General features: G+C 38.8%; 1 protein-coding gene across 2 annotated transcripts in view; it reads right to left on the bottom strand.

Annotated features, from left to right (window-relative positions):
- The window catches only part of ATP11A (ATPase phospholipid transporting 11A), a gene marked incomplete at both ends in the record, with an annotated part of 124,179 nt that overhangs the window by 50,993 nt on the left and 51,785 nt on the right, over positions 1-21,401 (bottom strand). For both annotated transcript variants that reach the window (XM_084267121.1, XM_084267122.1), the window contains one exon: positions 9,693-9,815. In XM_084267121.1, coding sequence (XP_084123247.1) covers positions 9,693-9,815 — 123 coding nt within the window. The remainder of the gene's footprint in view (positions 1-9,692; positions 9,816-21,401) is intronic.

The following is a 21,401-nucleotide window of genomic DNA, read 5'->3' on the forward strand; positions in this document are numbered from 1 at the left end:
AACTCCCCAAATGATCATTTGCAGAATAAAAGTATGATCTCTTAAGTAATAACGTCCATTTAAAACCTCCTAGAGGGTTATTGACTAAATGGGTGGAAACAGCATGCTGGTGTCAGACTAGATGTTTAAATCACCTGATGGAGTAAAGTCAAGCAAATTAGTCAAAACAGCACTCTACATAAAGACTGAATGTTCATCTTCACCCTTAGTATCTGATCCTCCTCACACTCAACTCCAAGTAGTCAGTTGACTACTTTTCCTATCAAGCAGTGGTCTTTCCTGCATCTCCACCTCTGTTATGCAACTCTCTCACCTGAATAAATGTGAATAACCTGGACGCAGACAAGCATTACGTCTAAGAGGTGTTACTTGAAATAGATGCTTCTTTAACACAGAGAACTTCTTGAAACATCACTTTCAACCAACCTGACAGACTTTTAGCACCTTATCACACTGGATTTCCAAGTGCCTCTTTTATTCTGCCCATTCTTCTCCAAAGAAGTAACAATTTTTGAGGGAGCTCAAGCAGGAAAGACCACTAGGATGTTCAGACAGACATCCCCCCACGCCAGCTATCAGTAGCTCTGGCCAGCAGGCACAAATGGATGATTAATGTTTAACCACCATAATCACTCCCTGGAGAAACAGCAGAGTGGCTGCCACTCAGAACAAGATTTACCTCATGACTGCCTTCCAGGCAGTTTCTCTACCCTGGTTAGGCAAGAAGAAAATCAGAAATCTTTCAAGAAAGAACATCCAAATTAAAGACATTAAATACATCAGATTATTGTGTCCAGACACAGAGCTAATGCCATCTGTCTTCCTCAGGTGATTTTTAGTCATGCTGTTCACAGACTTTGGAAAAATAGTTTATGTACATTTAACTACGTTTTTTCACTCTCACTGGAAGGAAGCACGGTTGTCCAAGTAGATACAGACTTGAAGTTTTTAAGTTGGGGAAGGCTTAACTGTTTTTTCCAACTGGTGCAAAAGACAGAGGGCACAGCACATACATGCTTTTTGCATACAGGAGGTAATACAGCAGACAGCAAGTAGTAGTTACGTATTCATCCACGAGATGGGCACATTGAGTGCACAGCTGCATCTGAAGCACTGCACTGAAGGAACTGTGAAATCAGTCTATCCAGGGTCGAAACTGCCTAATTCAGGTAGATTTTTAACCCATTTGTAACCATAATGGCACCTGCAGTGCTGATGTATTTCTGTAATCACATGCTTGGACTACTTAAGCACACCTCTGCAGCATTCCCCTGCTCCATCTGACCAGTTCCTGCACCATCTTTACTAATGCCATGTCACTTCCAGCTCCTACACCTCCTTGTTAGTCAGGCCCATGAATTCAAAACTATATTTTTTTTTACAACACTGTATTTTGACCTTTTAAATTCATATCAGTGTGTCAGAATCCTGACTCCCATTTCAAGCTTCTCTTTCCATTCTAAGAGGTAGATATTTTCTTAAGTAAACATAATGCTTCGTAAGCGATCGCTTGTCATGGAAAGCTGGAGCTGTAACAAGCACGCACTCCATACTGCATTACTGAGTTCTGTCAACACCTCAGTTTCCTACAGCTTGCTTATTTTAAATAGTTACCACATCTCTTCTAACCTGCTCTGATTTCACTCCTTTCCCTCAACCTTTTCCATTTTTTCTTCTAAACTTTAAACCTATTCTGACAAAATTGTCTACAATGTTGTTACAGAGCTATTTTGTGAACATCCTGCTATGCTGATTCTCATCCCTTCTGCAAAACAGAATCCATCTTGAGGATAAGGAATTAGAGGAAAGAACAGAAAAAAGGGTTGAACAGTAACATTGCAATCACATCTAAGTTTTTCAGTGTTTTTATTTTAACAGGTCAAGACACATACACAAAACTTGGAACATATCCACAGTAACTTCAGTATTTTAATATACAGATTTTTACAGTCTCTATGAATTACCAAAAGACAACACATTCTTAAAGCTGCCAGCTTAGCAACTGTATGTATAAACATACAGTATATACAATACCTTATACATTATTATGCTATTAAAATATTGTAAGTATTAAATATTTATTCCCCTCCTACAGAAGAGCTGAAAAAGGTCTGATTAACAATTTCTTTAAAACTAGTTTTCTTTATAAAGTTGTTACTGTTTTCTTTGAAACAATTTGACAAAGCATAATACAGCAGAGAACTCACAGAAAAAAACCCACAGTAAAGGCTGTGAAGAATCGAAATCAATAATTATCTGTAATCCTAAGAACTCAGCAAGAGCATGGCTTTCCTCTCTCAAGTGGCGCTCTCACAACCACATACACAGTGTGTAGCAGAACTGATCTATGATCTTCTGTGTACATAATGAGTTGATTCTCTAACATCAAGCAAAACATTTCAGGCTTCTGTGCTCATATGTGATTCCAATTGGAATATCCATGAAATTTTGAAAAGCACTTTGCAATGTTTAGCTAATTTGGAATGGATGTAAAAATACAGTGTTAACTATATTGTAATGCAGGTATTAACACACAGACCACCTGCAGGGTATTTATCGCTCCACTGAGGAAGAGACCCCTGCTCCTCTACACTACATGACAGACACAGGATGGAGCACATCACAGATCACTGGACTCTGTTAGGTGTAGGACACTCACACATGCCTAAAGAGCCACCTGTACACTCAAAGAAAGTGTAATAATGAATTTGATTTTGGGGAAGCAGTTCAAATAACACCTACACATTTGAATGAATGACCATACATATTTTGTCATAGGGTTCCTTATGAAAACAGTTGCTGGTAAACCAGGATTTTCTACTACCAAAGAATCCTATCTTTAGTAGTCATTGTTCAACAACTCAACAAATAGGGTCTCTATCTTAAGGAACAACTGTAACAAAGACATCCCCCAGATTCTGGAAGGTTATATAATTACAGCTTTGAAGCAAACGAATGATTGACTAAACACAGAAGTCACAGAGAGTGTTAGGAAAAAAGAAAAAAGGGTGAGACAATAAGACAGATTTACTTTTTCATAAGTAAAGTGAGGAGAATTAGACTTATCCTTCCTGGTGATGGGTTTGGACCTACTGTTTGTTTTCCTTCCTTTCTTCTACTTCCCTCTCACTACATGGAGACTTCATACAGATACGAAAAACTCATGACTCTGGTGGTACTACAGAGAACAAAATCTTGCTAATAATTCTGGTTTGAGTCAGGGGAAGGGTAGATGGCTTCTGGGAATGCAAGGGAGGTTTCATAGACTCTTTGCCCTGGATATCCCACCCTGAGCAGGGTCACCAAGAGCCAACAGCTCCTCCTTGCTCTCCCAAGGCACTAGCAGTTACACACCACAGGAAACTGTATTACTGTGCCTGGAAGGAGAACTGCACACTCCTGCATTCCCATCCCATCAAAGGTATCGCTGTCCCTGAGCTGGCACCAGATCGAGTCCCATTGATGCAGAAGCATTTGAGACTGACTGCAGACCAAGCCCCTGTACACTTCTTCATTGCTAACAGCTCCTGCCCCTTTGACACGGCTGAGCAAACCTGACAAACACTTGCAGGGTTGAATCTGACCTCCTGCTTCTAGCCAGTACAGCTGTCAATCAGTGGATTACCTGGGCATAAGCTGGGAGCTCCATGTTACAGCTGCTTTTAGAGCAGATCAGTACGCCCACACACAACATGCCCACATCGGTGCCTGTCCCACACACATTTGTGTCTGCCACACAGGCCATGCTACACAGACATTTATCAGCTTCCCAAACACATGACCGTGCCAGTTCCCACTGTGTGCTTTGGATGTTTTGGGTTTTGGTTTGTTGTTGTTTTTTTTTTTTTCTTTGAAATGTCATTGCTTCAGGCTGTGTTTGAACTCCTCAACTTGAAATTGCCATGTCATGGCCCTAGAGAGGCCAGACAAATTCTTCCAGTTATGAAGCATCATTGGAGAGGTCTGAAACAGCTTAGGACTCCTCTGGGTTCCAAGTGGGTGATCTTAGTGGAGGCATTTTAATATTTCCTTAAGCTTCAGTATTAACATTTCTACTAAATGTAGCAACAAAATGAGAAATCAGAGTCCCCCTCAGTCTTATGTTCTTATAACGATGCCAAGAGTGAGCGCTGCAGGGAAGAGGTATAGCACAAGGACACAAATTTCTGCTGGAAGAAAGGAGTATTTCAACAACAGCCACTGAAACATGTCAGAATTACTTAACTTTATTTAACTATTAGTCACTGTGACTGAGATGACTCACAATTAATCAGATTAGCACTGAAGGTAGCTAAGATTTCCCTTGCAATTTATAGGATTCTCAGCACGCAGAATTATTGTTTCAGGCCATACAAATCAATGTTTGGATCAGTATTTGATGAGAAATCCCAAAGAAACATGCAGATAACAGAAAATAGTACTATTTGTAAAACAAAACCAGGGGACTTCGGATCCATGAATATACTTGTACAGCATTTCAAAGCAGGAGTTAATAATAGTACTGTTTTCCCATCTATGGTCAGCTTATTGCTTCTTTGTGGGAATAACAGAAAATAAAGGTACAGTGGAAGGCAGCATTTCACATAATGATGTGGCGCTTCTTTATCTTGAAGTAACACTTCTGCATCCACTGCAGATTCAGTCTTGCATTTCACTTGAGACGTATCCCACTACTCTTCAGTATCATCTTCTAGGAGCTTCGGCCCTGCTGCTTCCAGTCACATTAGTGACTCAGGCACAAGTGGTTTTCATAGCAGTAAGAATTTCTCTTTTTGAAACTATGACAATAAAAGCTTGCAGCTAGATAGGATCATCGAGGCAAAATACTATGTATTTATTATCCACAGACTGAAAGGAAGAATAAAAGACTTTGTAAGTCTCTCCAGTGCAGCTTTCTCTATGGGTGGTATGGTAAAAAAAAAAAAAAAAAAGCAATTCAGGCTTCCTGCAGAACATTCCTGGAGTTTCTAAGTTTGTCAGCTGTCTGACGCATCAGGAAGTCTCTGATCCTGCATTCAACTCGCTTTTTCTGCCCTGACATCTTTGAAATTTTTTAGTTCTTTTTGGTGCTTTATTCTTTAGGTTGTCTGTTAAAAGTAGCAAGCAGCTGTAACGGAACATGACCACACAGAACTCCATGTTGTTGCCTCAAAAAGATTTTAGTTTCTATATGACTTTCCTCTCTGTTCAAGAGACAAATGTATCATCCAATTAGTTTTCGGTTCATTGATTGAGCTGGAGTAGGAGATGCAAATTCCTACTTTGTTTACAAATAGATGAGCTCCTTGGATCAGAGCAGTTTGATAAAGGTATCAGATCAACATCAAGAAAAGGAAATCACAGAATCACAAGGTTGGAAAAGACCTTTAAGATCATCAAGTCCAACCATCCCCATCCTATGCTAAACCATATCTCTGGGTACCTGATCTACCCTTTTTTTAAACACGCCCAGGGAAGGTGACTCGACCCTCTCCCTGGGCAGCCTGTTCCAGGCCCTGGCAACTCTTTCAGTAAAAATGTTTTTCCTGACATCTAATCTGACCCTGCCCTGGCACAGCTTTGTGCCATTTCCCCTTGTCTGGTCTCCTGTCACCTGGCTGAAGAGACCATCACCCACCTCTCTACAACCTCCCTTCAGACAGTTGTAGGTGGTGATAAGGTCTCCCCTGCCTCCTCTTCTCCAGACTAAACATCCCCAGCTCCCTCAGCCGCTCCTCATATGATTTGCCCTCCAGCCCCTTCACCAGCCTGGTTGCCTTTGTCTGGACTCACTTGAGGACCCCAATGTCCTTATTTTGGTGAGGAGCCCAGAACTGGACACAGCACTTGAGGCTCAACCTCACCAATGGTGAGTACAAATAGAACGTTACAAGTGAATAAAGAACTAAAAACTATCATTACACCACTGCACAAATCCATTTTTTGCCTACAAATTGAACGCTCTGTGGGTTTCTCTACCTTAAGTACTCCAGGTGGCTTGGAAAAGGGAACAGACCAATCTGAGCAAAGAAATGAATTATCCTCCACACAAGCAGCTGAACAGACTAAGGTTACTCAGCCTGGAAGGGAATATGGCGGAAGATGACAGAATCAAGATGATAATGGTTGTTCTCAGATTCAAGGACTTGGGAATATCAAATAAAGTTAGCAAGGAGGAGTTTCAAGGTGAAGGTTCATCCCATCTTCTGGCAAACATTTTTACCGTTTAACTGGCATTAACTACGCATTCTGAAAATTTATGTGGGGTCAAAAAGTATTGAAGAAATTCAGAGGAGAAATCCATTAAAATCTCATAAATACAAAATGATCACTTTTTGGCTCACAAAGGACTAAATCACAAAATCAGTAAATATTAAGGGAGTCTTCAGGCAAAGTATCACTCTATGCTTACGTACCCTTGCAATTCTTCCCTAGGCTGGTGACAACAACTGTGCCAGGTAGACCTTGGGAAATTCTTAGCTGGTCAGGCACATCCACCTACTACTACACATGAGATACTCTGTTTAGCATACTGATTGGGTAACTGCCAGCACGAAAATATGAGTCTTGGACTTTAAGGAAGTTTCATATTAAAAAATTATTTCATAATTTATCAGTCCTTAAAAGAATAAAACCCTTTTGTTTTCCTGTTTCAGAAGAAAAAGACTTGTTCCCCACCAAGTTCTGTTAAATGCTACCGCTGTTGTAGTTTCTTTTTGACATAGCAGTTCTACTTATTAGGAAATCATTTCAACGTATGAATAATTTTTAAAGAAAAGCAAGCAACAACCCTACCAATTCAATTACTTTTTCTTCTGTCTTATTTGAAACACTGGAACTTTCTATTAGCTGTTATCTTGCCATGTTGCATCACTGCAATAAGCTAAATTCAATCAAGGGCACACAACAGCTACTTTAAAGGCTAACAGCCTAGGCAGCTGAAATAGCTGACAGATCTACATAACAATCCGCTCACAAAGGTCACTACCTCTCAAACATAAGAGAACTGCATGAAGAATCCAAAACACGAAACAATAAAAAGCTAAATTTTACAACACAGACTTTTTCTAACACACTGATCAAATAATTGATTTAACACATCAAAACAAAAGATCCTATTTGTCTGGCCACGGTCTGTCTAGATATCGTTTTTCACTACCAGGAATATGTCATTAAGCAGACAGAGCATTAACCACGTTCCACAGTGACATGGCAATATACAAGAAATATCTCGCTGTATGGGAATCAAATTATCATCTTGCTGACACCAGGAAGCCTCTGGTGAAGCACAGTAAAGTTTACCTCTGGAAGGAAGTAAAAACCTTAGACTCCCCCAGCTATTTCAAGCTGCCACCTTTCTTCAGGTCTTTATGACAGGACATTTGTTAGTACAGCTACACATAGATCTAGATAGTCTAATTGATGAGGCGCCCTTGTGATTTTAAACTATCCTTTTCAGAAACTCAGTTTGTCTCAAATTGGCAAATTCTGTACTTGGAAGTTCGGAGTTCCTCATCCTTGAAGAGCAATCGCATACTCTCTCAGGTAAGTATTAGAGACCTATAAAAGCACTGCTGAAAGTTACTGTCTGTCTTACTGATGAAAGGCAAAGGAAATATCCTTCACGGCTGAGGTAGCATTAGAGACCGTGTATGTATCTATTTTACTCTCACAATTATAGCTTTCCCATCTTCATTTTGTACACTTGATCATTTTTCAGGAAGCTTGTGTCTGTGGTAGGTGCCTGTCCCGAGCGTTGAGAAGGGAGCAAGCGACAGTGACAAGGACAGAGCAAAAGGTTAAGAATGCACGGCAGATCATAACAGGGCTTTATCCAGGCTGACGGCGTGACTTTTTCTTTACTTGAAAAAGACAGTGCAGGCAAGAAGACAGCATGGAAAGTAACGACAAGGGTTATTAAAACAGAACTTTCAGCAGTTTAAGGAACTATACAATCTTATCAAGCATTTACGTGAACTCTGTTCCTTCTTGAAATATCACCACTGTATTTACTTTCACCAAGACTTACATTTTTTAAGTCTGAGAAGCTTAATCAATAAACAGAAAATTTAAGAAACATTGTATATGTAAAAATATTTCCACTAATCTTTTGTTTAAGAAAGACTGTTTAAAGATACAGTTTGCAAGTGAGGAGTTTAACACTTAAAGTATTCAACAGAATGTGGTTATATCCGAATAAAAACACAGTGCAGTGTCTTTCTTGAACTAGTTGAAATCATGCCTTTTTCCTAATTGCTGGTGGGTATTACCAGCTCAATGCAGGTTTGAGACATACTTAAAAATCTCACTCTGTCTACAGAGCAAGACAACTTGAAATATCCTCTCACCATCACAAAAAGATGTCAAACAACTTGCAGAGTCGAGTAGGAACTTTTAATTTCAAAAAGTATCAGCAGTAGCTTCAATGGTTCCAGAGGAGATGTACAAAATGAAAAAGTTAGAAAAGTGTCCCAGAAGTACAAAGACGTTCATAAAATTTATTTACTTTTCAATAATTAACAAGACAATACAAATTTATGTGCACAGCACACAATATCCCAGTGTACTGATCTGAATGTATTCCATCTGGATTATGTCCTGAATTACCTTTTGAATATTCTATTTAATTATAGATGCCTAGATACTATGCTGCTTGTTATTACACTGCTTTTGAATGAATACAGGAAGAAGGAAGCAAAAATAGTAGAAGGAAGGTTGTAAATTCTAAAATTTCACATACGAAATGAGTCACAGTGAGAAAAGCGTGGGTTTTGTTACAGCTTTGCCATTACATTAATAGATGGCAAGTGTTCAGATCTAGGAAAGTAAGCACTCAATTCCTTGAGATCACAATGCTACTAAGGTTCTTAAAACGAGTCTGTGGATATGGGCCACTGTTCAAAAAGAAACCTTCCCAGTAGAGGAGCTATTCTTCTGAATTCAGTATTTCATGCCTGCTTGAAGATGTGTACTCACAAAGATTAAAATCTAAGCACAGAGGTGTTAGCCGTACAATGAGCTGCAAATGTTCAGTTTTCCATGCCACTGCAGTACAAACTTTTGGCTAAAGCAAGGCAGTCAGTCTACATAAGATAAGAGTACCAAAAACCGAACTGCTCACAGAAAGCTGCTGAAGCTTATGGAAAGATTTACCAGTTTAAGTGAGGGACAACTGTAAGGTTTCTTAAAGGACACAAAAGTATCCCAACACAAGAACTTAAGAATCATTAATTTGTACATATATAACAAAGAGTATTACTTGTACGGATATTGTCAATATGAGCTTTTGAAGGGAACAGCACTGTTCTTATGGCGACAGCTTACTTTGTTGAGCATGTATATTGATCATATTATTTCTATTTGAGATCCTGCTTTAGATGACAAAGGATATGGTCTTTCCTTGAGAAAGTATTGTTTGCTCCAGGAATACCCCAAATGAAAACTCCTTTTTGGGATAACACAGTATCACTCTAAGACTTCACTATGCACTAGAGTAAATGTTGAAAAAGTCATTCTACTGCTGTTCTTGTTAGGGGCAATTTGACAATTAGTTACTGTGGAGGAAACTTGGGATACCTTTATTTTACCTTTGCCAGTTGCTGTAAAGTGAAATACATAGGAAGTATAGGAAGAAAACCTTGAAGGAAATAAATGAGCTCAAAAAGCATAACCTAAGCTGATTCATGTAAATGAATGAAAGAAAACACTACTACCTTTGATGAGACTATTCTGTTATCTGGGAATCTCTGTGGAATGTACGCTTCCGCGCCTGGAGGTGGTTCGCGATGCCCAACGTAAATGGTCCGACTGTCCACCCAGTTCTCTTCTCCAGCACACTGTGGGGGAAACAGAGTCGTCACGTCAGTTCACAGCATTTCTCCAGTAAGAGGAGTCACATGCTGAATTAGCTACTCATGCATCTGATCATCAGCTCACTCGCAGCCATCAGTGCATGACCCCGCAACACACGTCTCTCTCATCTCAAGACCACCAGAGCACAGAAAACTAAGTCAACTGAGAAACCTGCATTAATAGCACTGCACTTTCCCTTAAGGCAATAAAAGGGAACTAATGAAAATTACTATTCTGACTTTTCAGAACTGAAAAAAAGAAAAAGAAAAGCTTAAGCTTTTCTCAATCAAATTAGGTATTTAGCAAGTTATTACGTGGAAGCTTCTTTTCTGCATCTTCAACAGCTACATCTATTTAGTACATTAAAAAGTCCCCACTAACAATGTCCTCAAAGCACTCCTGGAAACTGGTGCTTGATCCTCTGTCTCTAAGGGTCAACTGTCAGGCTGCTACTTAGGAAACTAAAATCAAACAAATACAAGAAGCAATCTGGGAGTTAACACAGCCAAAGCATCACTCTCTCCAGAGCAGCTGGATGCAGGTCTGTAGTTCGTAGAAAGAAAAGAATGTAATCATTTAGACATGGTGTATTCTTTTCTAGTCTTCCTGTCAGTAGTTTTGAGCCCATTCACTTTACTGGTACCGACATGTTTAATAAGGCTAAAACAAAGCTTAGTTCTCAAACTTAAAAATGCACCCTAACATTTCCTTCATTGGTTAGTTTCTATATGATTATTCCGCTGCCTTGAGTGCAACTCCTAAGCAAAGAACAAACTTCCAACACAAATTACTATTGAAATATGTGTGTAAAAATCCTACAATACTCTCAAAATATGAAGCAGTTGCCCTGATAAAACATTTATCTGTGTGATGTGCATGACTTTCTTGGAGGTGGGGAGAACATCAAAATATAGAAGGAAAAAAAAAAAAGGCTACTGTGCTCAAAGTACTAACCACAGAATAGCTGAGTAGTCATAAAGTACAAGCGTAAAGGGAAATGAAGGAACTTCAAAGTAAAAAACCCAAACAATATAAGTCCCAGACATTTATACTGGAACTAGTTAAAGAGGTCCCTAAACCATTCCTCTTAGATGTTAAAAAAAGTAAAGGCATTATGTTTAGAAGCTACCAAAGGCCAACATTTTAAAACTGTGCATAAAGCTGAAGGCAAACACAAGGCTTCTTACACATTTCAATGTGTTATTCACATTCAGCAATTTCAAAGAGTCACCTAAGTATTTCACAAAGACAAGCTACAGATAAAGGAAGTAAAAGTTACAGCAGTAAGACCCCAGCCACCTAGTCACAGCTGATGCTAAGCCCTAACTATCCCTGACTCAGTGGGAGCACACATACAACATCTCCCACATGTCAGACCCCTGCCATGTGGGCCTGAGATCAGGATGTGTGTTAGCTTAACAATTACACTGACTTCTCAGCCAGACAATTCCTCCCATATCACTGACTGGACTTACCACTACTCAAAGCAGACTGCCCTTCATGCCACTTCTGATGACCAGGTAGGATTCTTTCAGCAAGTCAAAATATTTCAGAAGGAAGTTAAAGCAATGAAAACCTTTCCAACATTCCACCTTCCTTCCATGCCAAGAACTAAATGTGATACCTTTTATCACTTTATTGGAACACGATACCTTTTACCTTGGCAGTGCACTTGAATGTCCAGTGCTCACCAATGATTTACTGACGCTTGTGCCAAGTATTGCTCCTAGAAATGTGAGAGCACATGTCACATTCCTGAGTAGTAGATTAAACTGTATGATGTTTTTATTAGTTTTTCCTTTGGGAGGGACATTCCAGGCATAAAAGCAACCCAAAGATGACTCCTGACACAGTTAAGTGCCTGAGTTCAGAGATAATTGCATAGAGAACTAATGGACATTCAACACATGAATCTTTGAAGAAGAAATCCCTCAGAACCTCTTTCCCTCTACACAGGCCTAACCCAACAATCTCATCTCTCTTGTATTTGTTATGAGTCAATTTAAGACAGTTTGACAAGGATATTAGGAGTCAAAAAAAAAAAACTGATCATTTTTGATACATTGACAGAGAATACAGAAACAAATGCACTTTACTAACCTAATTCAACAACTCCAAATACCCCAAACACCCCCAGTCGAACAGTAAAGTGTCACAGGGAAGACTGAGGCTGTGTTGTTCAGTGAGATGAGCACAATGAAAAAGAAATAAGTAGCATGCCTTAGTTTATTCAGTATGACCACAGGGAAACCCACTTGCATGAATCAGAAAAAGATCCTCTTAGGAGGACAGCGCTCTGAGTCAGGACCACTTAGAGGAACCAAAACACACCGACCAAATGTCTGTTAATGCTAACCTACAAACCTAAATACGCTGATCCAACAATTCTTTTGATGTTCAGGTATTACATACAAGAGATCATTTACAGAATGACATCAGGTAACTGAACAAAGCAATCTCATGCTGCTGCCAGAACAATGAACTATATTAACTTTTTAAGTTCTATTACCTAAACCCATTAAGGATATGTCCAAGAAACCATAAATAAACCTCTGCATTATCTGCTTCTATTTATAGTATAAAGTTCAATGTACTGAAACCTATTTTCAGTGGCACATCAGTGAAGCAGCGTTACTTAGCTTTTCCTCTTTCAAGCAGGGTCAGCAATACAGAAAGCAAAACCCAGCAAAAGACTTAACTCATCTTTATGTAACACTAAATAGAGCCAGTTAACAGGATTATACTTCAATGCATGTATGAGTTCAAATATGCATGGAGCCTATTTTTCTGATTTAAAAGTCAAACGGAAACTAGCTTGAGATTCACCTTCATGCTACTCTCATTTTTATCCAAAATTATTCTAAGTAAAAATATATTATCATCTGAAAAGACAAGGGCTTAGTATTCAACAGGTGACAACAGAAGGATGATAGGAAGATGGAAGTGATAGCTCCTGGAAAAGCACCTGACCTTGAAAGATTCCAAGTATTTTTAGTAAAAAGATTTGATCTATTGTTTGGAAATCAATGGAAACACTGACTGACATTTCCTGACTCTCCATTTGAACTAGCAATTTAGGCATAATTAATAACAACAATCTTCGGTTCAAAATTTTATTCTCTCTTCAAATAATATAAACATAAATATTACTAAAATAAGTTAATATGCATAAAGTGCAGCCAAAAACTGGGCTAAAATCTGCTCTGGCCAGGCTTTCAGTACACTTTGTTGAACAGTATTTTCTACTGTTGTTTGCTAAACGCTTTCTCAGAAAGAGCCATAAAAAACCAGCACACTTACAGATTTGACAGCAACAAATTCCCAGCATCAGCTGTAGCCTTGATCACCCAGGCTGCAACTCAATTTCTTTCACACAGAAATACTTTACGCTCTTTGGCAACAGCCTGGCATTTCAATAAAACACTACTGTTTGTTCTCAATAAAGCAGTTAGCACCGTTGTTAAAGCCCACATCGAATACACAGCTGCTCCATCACCTCAGTTTTAGGATAACAGATAGTGACAAGCTATCAGCACTCTAAAATCCGCAGGAAGAACTAATGGTGCACAGTGTGGAAAAAAAAAAAACTTTCACAAGTAGAATGTTTTGTGCACATCTAATTGAACACATTATAACAGCACCTCACCAAAAAGCATTCTCAGTTTCTAACTTTTAATTCAGAGGAGAGAAACAGCTTCCAGAGACACTGAAGTTGTAATTCACTAATGTGAAAAAAAAGGAGCTAATTTTCCTTTCTATTTGTCCCGGGCTTGGCTAGTACAGAGTTAATTTTCTTTCTAGCAGCCGGTGGAATGTTGTGTTTGGGAGTTAGGATGGGGGCTGTACTGGTAACACACTGATGGTTTAGTTGTTGTGGAGCAGTCAAGGACTTTTCAGTTGTTCATATTGCCCTGCTCACAATAATGGAGGGGACACAGCCAGGACAAGTGGCCCGAACTGGCCAAAGGGAGTATTCCATGCCTATTACGTCATGCTCAGTATAAAAGGGGGGCTGGTGGAGGGGAGGAGCAGGCAGCTCCAGGATGCATGGTTTTGGGGATGGACCGGTTTCAGGACAGCTCTGAGCAGTATGGCCTGAGCTGTGCAGTTTGGAGTGCATTGTGTATCACCAGTTTCATATATTTTGCTATAAAGACCTGTTGTTATTATTATATCTATCTTTCTGCTATCCTTAGTAAACTATCCTTACCCCAACCTGCAGAGTTTTTAGTTCCTTGGGTTTTCTTTTCCCTCCCTTTCCTCCTCCCCTGCAAAGAACAAGCAGCTGCATGGTGCTCAGCTCTTAGCTGAGGCAAACCCACAACACTATTATCTTAAGAAGACATTGTATGATAAATAAATAGGACAATTTACCCAACCATGAGGTCATATAATCTCATCTTTGCCTTCATCTGACAAAGGTACAGAGTACCTGTTCTTTTACGCTTGACTCAGCACCGCTCTGCAGGTAAACGTGCCGTCATCTCCCTACGCAAACAATCTCCCTACGGCACCCACATTTTTACACAACCTTTCCAAATTAAATCAAATCCACTGCCCTTTTAAAGGTAGATCTGCTCCATAAATCATAAAAAGCAGAATCCCTCTACAGAAATAAAATTAATCCACATTTCCTGTAATTGCTGGCCAGTAAAAGTGATTAAGTGTACAAATAACCCACTTTGCAAGAGAACTCATGAATTTAACATGCATTTCCTTGTGGAGATAGCAGGCGACATTCTTGTCCACATAAAGGATCTCTGGAAGATTTTAAATATTAGACAAACTCATTAAGACCTACACAGAGCACAAAAGATCACAGTTTCTTTCACAGCATATCACCTTTTCCTATGAATGAACCAAGCTCAAAATGAAGAGTAAGCAGACCGTCAAAAGCTGCCAAGATGTTTTATATTTTTTACATGCTTCATATGACTCGAGAATGGCACAGAGAAAATAATTACCAGATAAATTCTGTCAGGTTTTATAATCCAAAGGACCACCTCATTATCAGGTAGTAGTTACCTGGACATATGCCATTCAACCACTAATTAAACGGAATACCAAAAATGCAGCACTTCAGAGGCAACCACAAAAAACCCCAGAAACTCCGGTGACTAATGGAACAGGTTTCCTATGGGAGATGTCACTGTCATGGCATCCATTGCCTTACTGCATTGCTACACAGTATTTTCTACTGCATTTCTTTTCAGCAAATGTATTTTACATCCTTGCATGGTGATTTTCATCAGAAATAACAGTTGAAAATAAAACTCTCCCAATACAGTTGCCTACTAATCACGTAGTATTCAACATAAGCATACACAGAGGAAGAAGAAAGTGAAAATAATTAACATTTTTTAACTTCAAATAGGTTATTTTCTGTATGAATCTCAGGTAAGGGATGCTATTAGAAGCAAAGCCAGGTGTATATTAGCTACAGAGAACAGTGTTAAGTCCACAATGATCTCTCCTGACCAAGCCATACCAAGTGGATCCTGGTTTTCTGATCCTTCTTGCTATTTCCTGCAAAGGCTACATAGAGTTTTGTGACATTGCTTCAAGTCAAAAAGAAGAAATCAGAAATATGATGGAATAATGTAAAGCTCCATAATTCACAGCAGTTGGAACAAACATAGTAAATAATCCCGTTTCTGTAAAATATTTAACATGTGTTCGTAATGTGAATTTAGCCCAGCCTTCCAGTTCACACCTCCTGTACTTAGTATAGAAGTTGCTGAAGTTATCCTAATACAGCTACGTTCCAATCACAGCACAGCAGTCTGCACAGGGACATCCTAATATACCACCTTGTAGACCCATTCTCCTTTCTGTTTTCCAGTCTAGAGCACTGCCTTTATCTGAATTCCACATACTTTATACTTGAGTGGCTGAATCATTCAACTTCATGGATGACAAGGCCAGTGACCTGTGTCCCTCCTAAAAAGAGTTAGAGCAATTCTTTGTTTCAAATACATAAAAATGAAGCCAAGTTATTCAAGCAAGATGAAGAACTTTCATAAACGGTCAATTTAAACTCAAAATACTGCTGACATAGTGACCCATTAGGTGCAGTTATTTGTTATGCTTCTGCTTTCTCCAAGTCAAAGAAGAGTGTTTAGTTTCCTTGTTTATTTACATGAAAAGTAGCAATAAAAGTTACAAAAAAGTCTCCTATTCCTTTCACACCTGCAATCTTCAACCAATTTCAAGGAATCACTGGGATGATAGTAAAAAGGTCAGTCTGTGAAATATGTGGATTATCAGCTGGAAAAGCACTTTTGCTTCATTTCGTTTCCTTCCTCCCACTGCACCGGTCCTGGCACATTCTGGCTCCTTGCTGCCAGCAGGACAGGCAGACGCTGTGCCTCCTCACATGTCCCCCCAGCCCCATTGAGGAACTACTGCTACATGGAAATCCTTTCAAGAGTGTCTCACTTGCAATTACAAAGGCAAATGAGAAACAGACTACACTGCAAATAGAAGTGATAAGAGAAGCTAGAAGGGAAAGTGTCACGTAAGACACATGATATTTGGCAGACTTAGCACTTTAATTATAAATCAAGTTTATATCTAAGTAGCTCCAGATCAACAGCTGAAATTAAGGTTTGTGTAGAAAATTTTACAGCTTCTTTAGGTGCTAAGAAAAGCTGCAAAAAAGAGCAATTTTACTTTTTGTAAGGCAACTAAACACAACTAAGACTCACATGCAGCACCAGTCAAACTCAGTACCCGTGAAGATACTTTAGAGAGAGCAAACTGGGAAGATACTTCAGAACACTGAGGATTTTTACTCTCTTAAGTTACCAGGAAATACTTCTATTTTCAATAATTCACCACAAAACGTTCTAAAGAGATTAAAATTTTCAGGTCAGAAAATTTACTGAAGTTTTAAAAAAAATATTTTTACAGACTACAGGCCCTAAAAAATAGAAGGATGGAGGGGGGAGAGCAGCAGATTGTTTTTATTCATTCAAAATAAGTAATAAAACCACAGATACACTATACTATTTGTTTTCTTTTATATGAAGATGATAAATAATTAAAAAAAATCAAGAAAAAAATCTCTGTTGTTAACCTTTTCAAATGCATTAGCAAGATGGTCAAGATCAGATGCAAGTAAAAGTCATACTAAGTGGTGTTCTTACAGGAGCTTCAGGTTATTCAAAAGGAGACACATTCTAAAAATAGACTTCAAATTTAGAGCAGTAAATTACCATCAGCCTTCAGGCAGACAGATCAGAACTGGGTAGAGTGAAAACACTGTCTACAAGGATTTCACCAAACCATGAAAGTAATATTCAATTTATTTGCCTATCTTCAGTTCACTCTCATGAGTTCATTACAAGAAATTCTATTTCTGTACTATACCTACCATACCTGCAACATGAATGCAAGTCTTGCCAGACCTCCAGTAAAAGTCATGCTATAACTACATATAAATGAGAAAAAGCAAGGGAAATCTCCCATTTCTGGCCTGGAAATGGCCAGAAATTCCAGAAAAATACAATTAAAAGAGACAGGCTTTCATAGAACTTCTTTACAATTAGCACAAGGGCTGTCAAAATGTCTTATCTGTATGTTAAGCAGCGACTTTGTGGCACCACCATGTATTCTAAGAAGTCTAAAGATTCATAAAGTGCTGGTCTTGCAAGCCACCAAGTCAGTGGCCAAAGAACGTCTAAACCTTGTTACATGAACCATTCCATCTGTAATAATCCAAGGCTTTAGTCTTTATGTTACATACTTTTACCAGAGATTAGATTATTTATTGTAAGCTCATTTGTATCTCTACATCTCTTTCAATATTTATCTGTTTATACTTAGCTGATACTGAACTAGAGCATCCTCCTTGAATGAGTTACTATTCAACACATTTTTCAGGGGATGTTTTGCTACACAAAGAATAATTGAAAAACAAACTTCCCAAGGTATGTCTGTAGCTGTGCCACCCTACAGACATGAGGTCAGGCTGCAGTCTTATCAGAACCAAACACCCCAAGAAAAATGAGAGAGAGAGAAAACAATCACATGGACACTGCAGAAAGCTGCACAACTAAGCTAGTTGCTACCTGTTAGTCTTCCACACCTATAAAGTGAAGCTTTAAATACTCAGAAAAATTAGCAGGTGTCATCTTTGGACCAATTTTCAGATTAAGATCTTGCTCACTTACTCCAGTCCCCAATTTATTCCCCCTAAGGCCAGACTGCATTGGTCTACACTAGCTATTCACAGAAGTACTACCCACAGTAGTCAACATGTAAGGTACCAATGACAAGCTTTGCTGCATTACTGGTGAATTTATCAAAGCCTAGTGGTCCTACATTAGTAAAAATTACAATATCAGTAGCCAAATTTCTACTATGAGTAATTATATTTTGCCATAATTCCTGCAGTCTAACTTGTAAATCACATATCTTGCTTGCTTTCAGTGTAATTGATTTTCAGAGCTATTTTAAATGTCACATCATAAACCCAGCCTACCTATGCTTCATCTTGAAAAAGATCCTGTATTTATACTTCAAAAATAACTTGGCTGTTCAGGATAATTGACTAATTATATATCATTAGAAGCTACCCTAAAATTTTTCTTCATCTCCTTACTTTTTACTTCGCACCAGCACCAAACCCCATGTTATACAAACCCAGTTAGGTGAACACCAACAGAGACACGGACACTCTGATATGAGAAACTACCTGAATGATAGATGGTTCTGAAAGTTAATGAAATGTTTATTTGAAGCTAGTTGAAAAACTCACTTCCAAACTTTGAACTCTTACATAATTATGCAACAGTATTCCAGTACAGCACTGGCACACTATCAGAATATAAAATATTAATATGGAACTTCTTCCAGCACTGCAAAGTAACACTGTACGTTCAAGTATTTGAGGAAAAGGGCCATGTCCCGATTCACATAAGAGCTTATAAACTGTGTTTTACAGTTTTGCCTACTAGCAATACAGGTGTTGCTGATGAGATATCACATTCCAACCCCATACATAACAGTGAAGACCTGATTTGTCAAAAAGAAGCAGAAGCCAGGATCATAAATTTGATTTTGGATGAAATCTACTGTGATGAAAGAGAGTTATAAACTTATAAAACAGCATGAAGGACGTTCATCACCACCTTTGGGTGTTCATGTCAGGAGCATGAGTAAATCTACTCATGGTGCATAAAAAGCTTTATGACACCAATAACCACAAAACTCTAGAATCCATTTTGTTTTCACTGCACTTGAAGAACGAATTCCTCGAAGATTAAGTATTACTTGACAATTCCTTTGATGTACTGACTTTTTAACATTTACTTTTACTCTCAAAGAACAGATTTAAGGATTCACAACTGAACATTATGAAGTACAGTAAATATTTCACAACTTCTTACTCCTACAAACATCAGAAGATTTATTTCAAGAACAAACACTTCTACAGTCACCAGTCAAATATTTATAAAAAGCAAACTAATAGTATTTGCTACTGTTAGCTGTGTTCTAAGTTAGATAATAATACAAAATTATTATTTTACATTACAGCTATCTCCTGTCATATATAGTCTCAGAAAAATGTAAGCAACATTAAAAATAATTACCCACAATTCAAAATAAGTTCATGAAATAAAGATCAGAAGTTAGTGCCAGTTGCTATTCAGGAAAAAAAAAAATCTAAGTAGTACAGAACATATATTACACAAATAAGTAAATAGTTTGATTTCTGAAGTTTGCTAAGTCAAAACTCAGTAGCCAAAACTGAGTGGAGTTCTGTAACTAAACTCTTTGGAAACTATCACTGAACAAGTTATGGTCCTGGAAATCAAGGATAGACTTTCCGTTTTTATCATCTTGTGTAGGTTAGTGAAGACTGAGTGGTGTTTAAACCAAATTATCATTAATAACTCAGAGAGATCTTCTGATGTAATAAAAGCAAGGAACACTTAAACACTCTTCCCTCCTCCAACTTATATTCAGTGACCTGCAAGGTACTGCAGTTGATCCACAATGACTGGCCATCCTGAGTAGACATTCTGTACTTGTAAAATACTTCTAATAAAAGTATAACCAGAGAACTCCTAGTAAGGTTAACCATGGTAAGCTGAACACATCTGAAATCAAATTCTACTATACTCAGTACAATATCAATGACCATCCCTTGATCAAAAGCAGATAAGGTACATGTAATTTTGAGTAAAATCTGCAGCTACTTTCCACTTTAAAGTATAAATCACACTCCAGTATTTATCTATAGCTCAGCAAGCCAAATGATGCTGCGACTGATATGAATGTAACTATAGGATGGGGCATTGAAAGCTTTCAAAAGCACGTGTACCTCCTTTTATTTGTATGTGGATGAAGGAACATACGTGTCCACATGCCACTTTAATGTATCAAAACAGTTTTGTGTCCTTCACACAGGAAAGCAAAGACATTTTTAAAGTGAGATTTTCCTATCAAGTCTAGAACTATCCTGTATGTTCAGATTAATGTATTCTGTGCTGCAATGATTCTGACAGTAAAGGAAAGGAGGTTACGTGGCTTTGTCTGGGATGCGACGATAAGTGTAATCTCAACCTCCACATGCCTGCCATTCAGTGACACAGAAAAGGTTAAGCAGCCTTTTGATGTTGCAGGTTTCCATTCAGCAGCAAAAGCATATATAAAAACACAAGGGAAGGCACCTACCTCCAGGCTTTGATTTGCTGCTGTGATTCCTTTGATGTGGTGAGGGATGGAGGCAAGTATTACAAATACATCACCCTCTAAAAACAGTTTGTGAAGGGACAGTCTTTCTGCCATAATAATTTCTCAGGAGTCTAGCAATCAAAACAATTCCTCCTTCTCTCCCCTAGACAAACATACCCCACAGTGTTAACTTACATCTTTAACAAGTTGAACTACCCCCTAAAGAAATGTTACTCAGACTTCAAAGGCTGATCAAGCATCACTTTCCTTTGCCAGCTCTAAACAAACACAAAATAAGGGAAAAAAATCTAAACATGGTTTTCTTCTCACTAGAAGACCACAAAGGAAACCAACATTAGCTAACAGTAGCTTACAGAAGGTTGACAGTCTCCCAGACCCCACAGATCTGGAACCCCTACTGCTATAAGGTGTCTCCCAAGCCTTCTCTTCTCCAGGCTGAACAAGCCCAACTCTCACAGCCCATCTTCACAGGAGAGGTGCTCCAGACCTCTGATTATCTTCACTGCCTTCCTCTGGACTCACTCCAACAACTCCATGCCTTTCCTGTGCTGAGGACCCCACCCCCAAGTATTCCAAGTGGAGTCTGACAAGAGCAGAGGGAGAGAATGACGTCCCTCAACACGCTGGTCACGATTCTTTTTGAGTCCTAGGATACAGTTGGCTTTCCGGATTGCAAGGATACACTGTCAGGTCAAACTGAGCTCCTCATCAACCAACACCCTCAAGTCCTTCTCAAGGCTGCTCTCCTCTCCTTCATCCTGCAGCCTGTATTGATACCAGGGGTTGCCCTGACCCATGTGCCAAACCTTGCACTTGGCCTTGTTGAGCCTCACGATGTTCACATGGATCCACTCATTTAGCTTCTC

The sequence above is a fragment of the Gallinula chloropus genome (assembly GCF_964237585.1).
Source record: "Gallinula chloropus genome assembly, chromosome: 1".
NCBI classification, from domain to species: Eukaryota; Metazoa; Chordata; class Aves; order Gruiformes; family Rallidae; genus Gallinula; species Gallinula chloropus.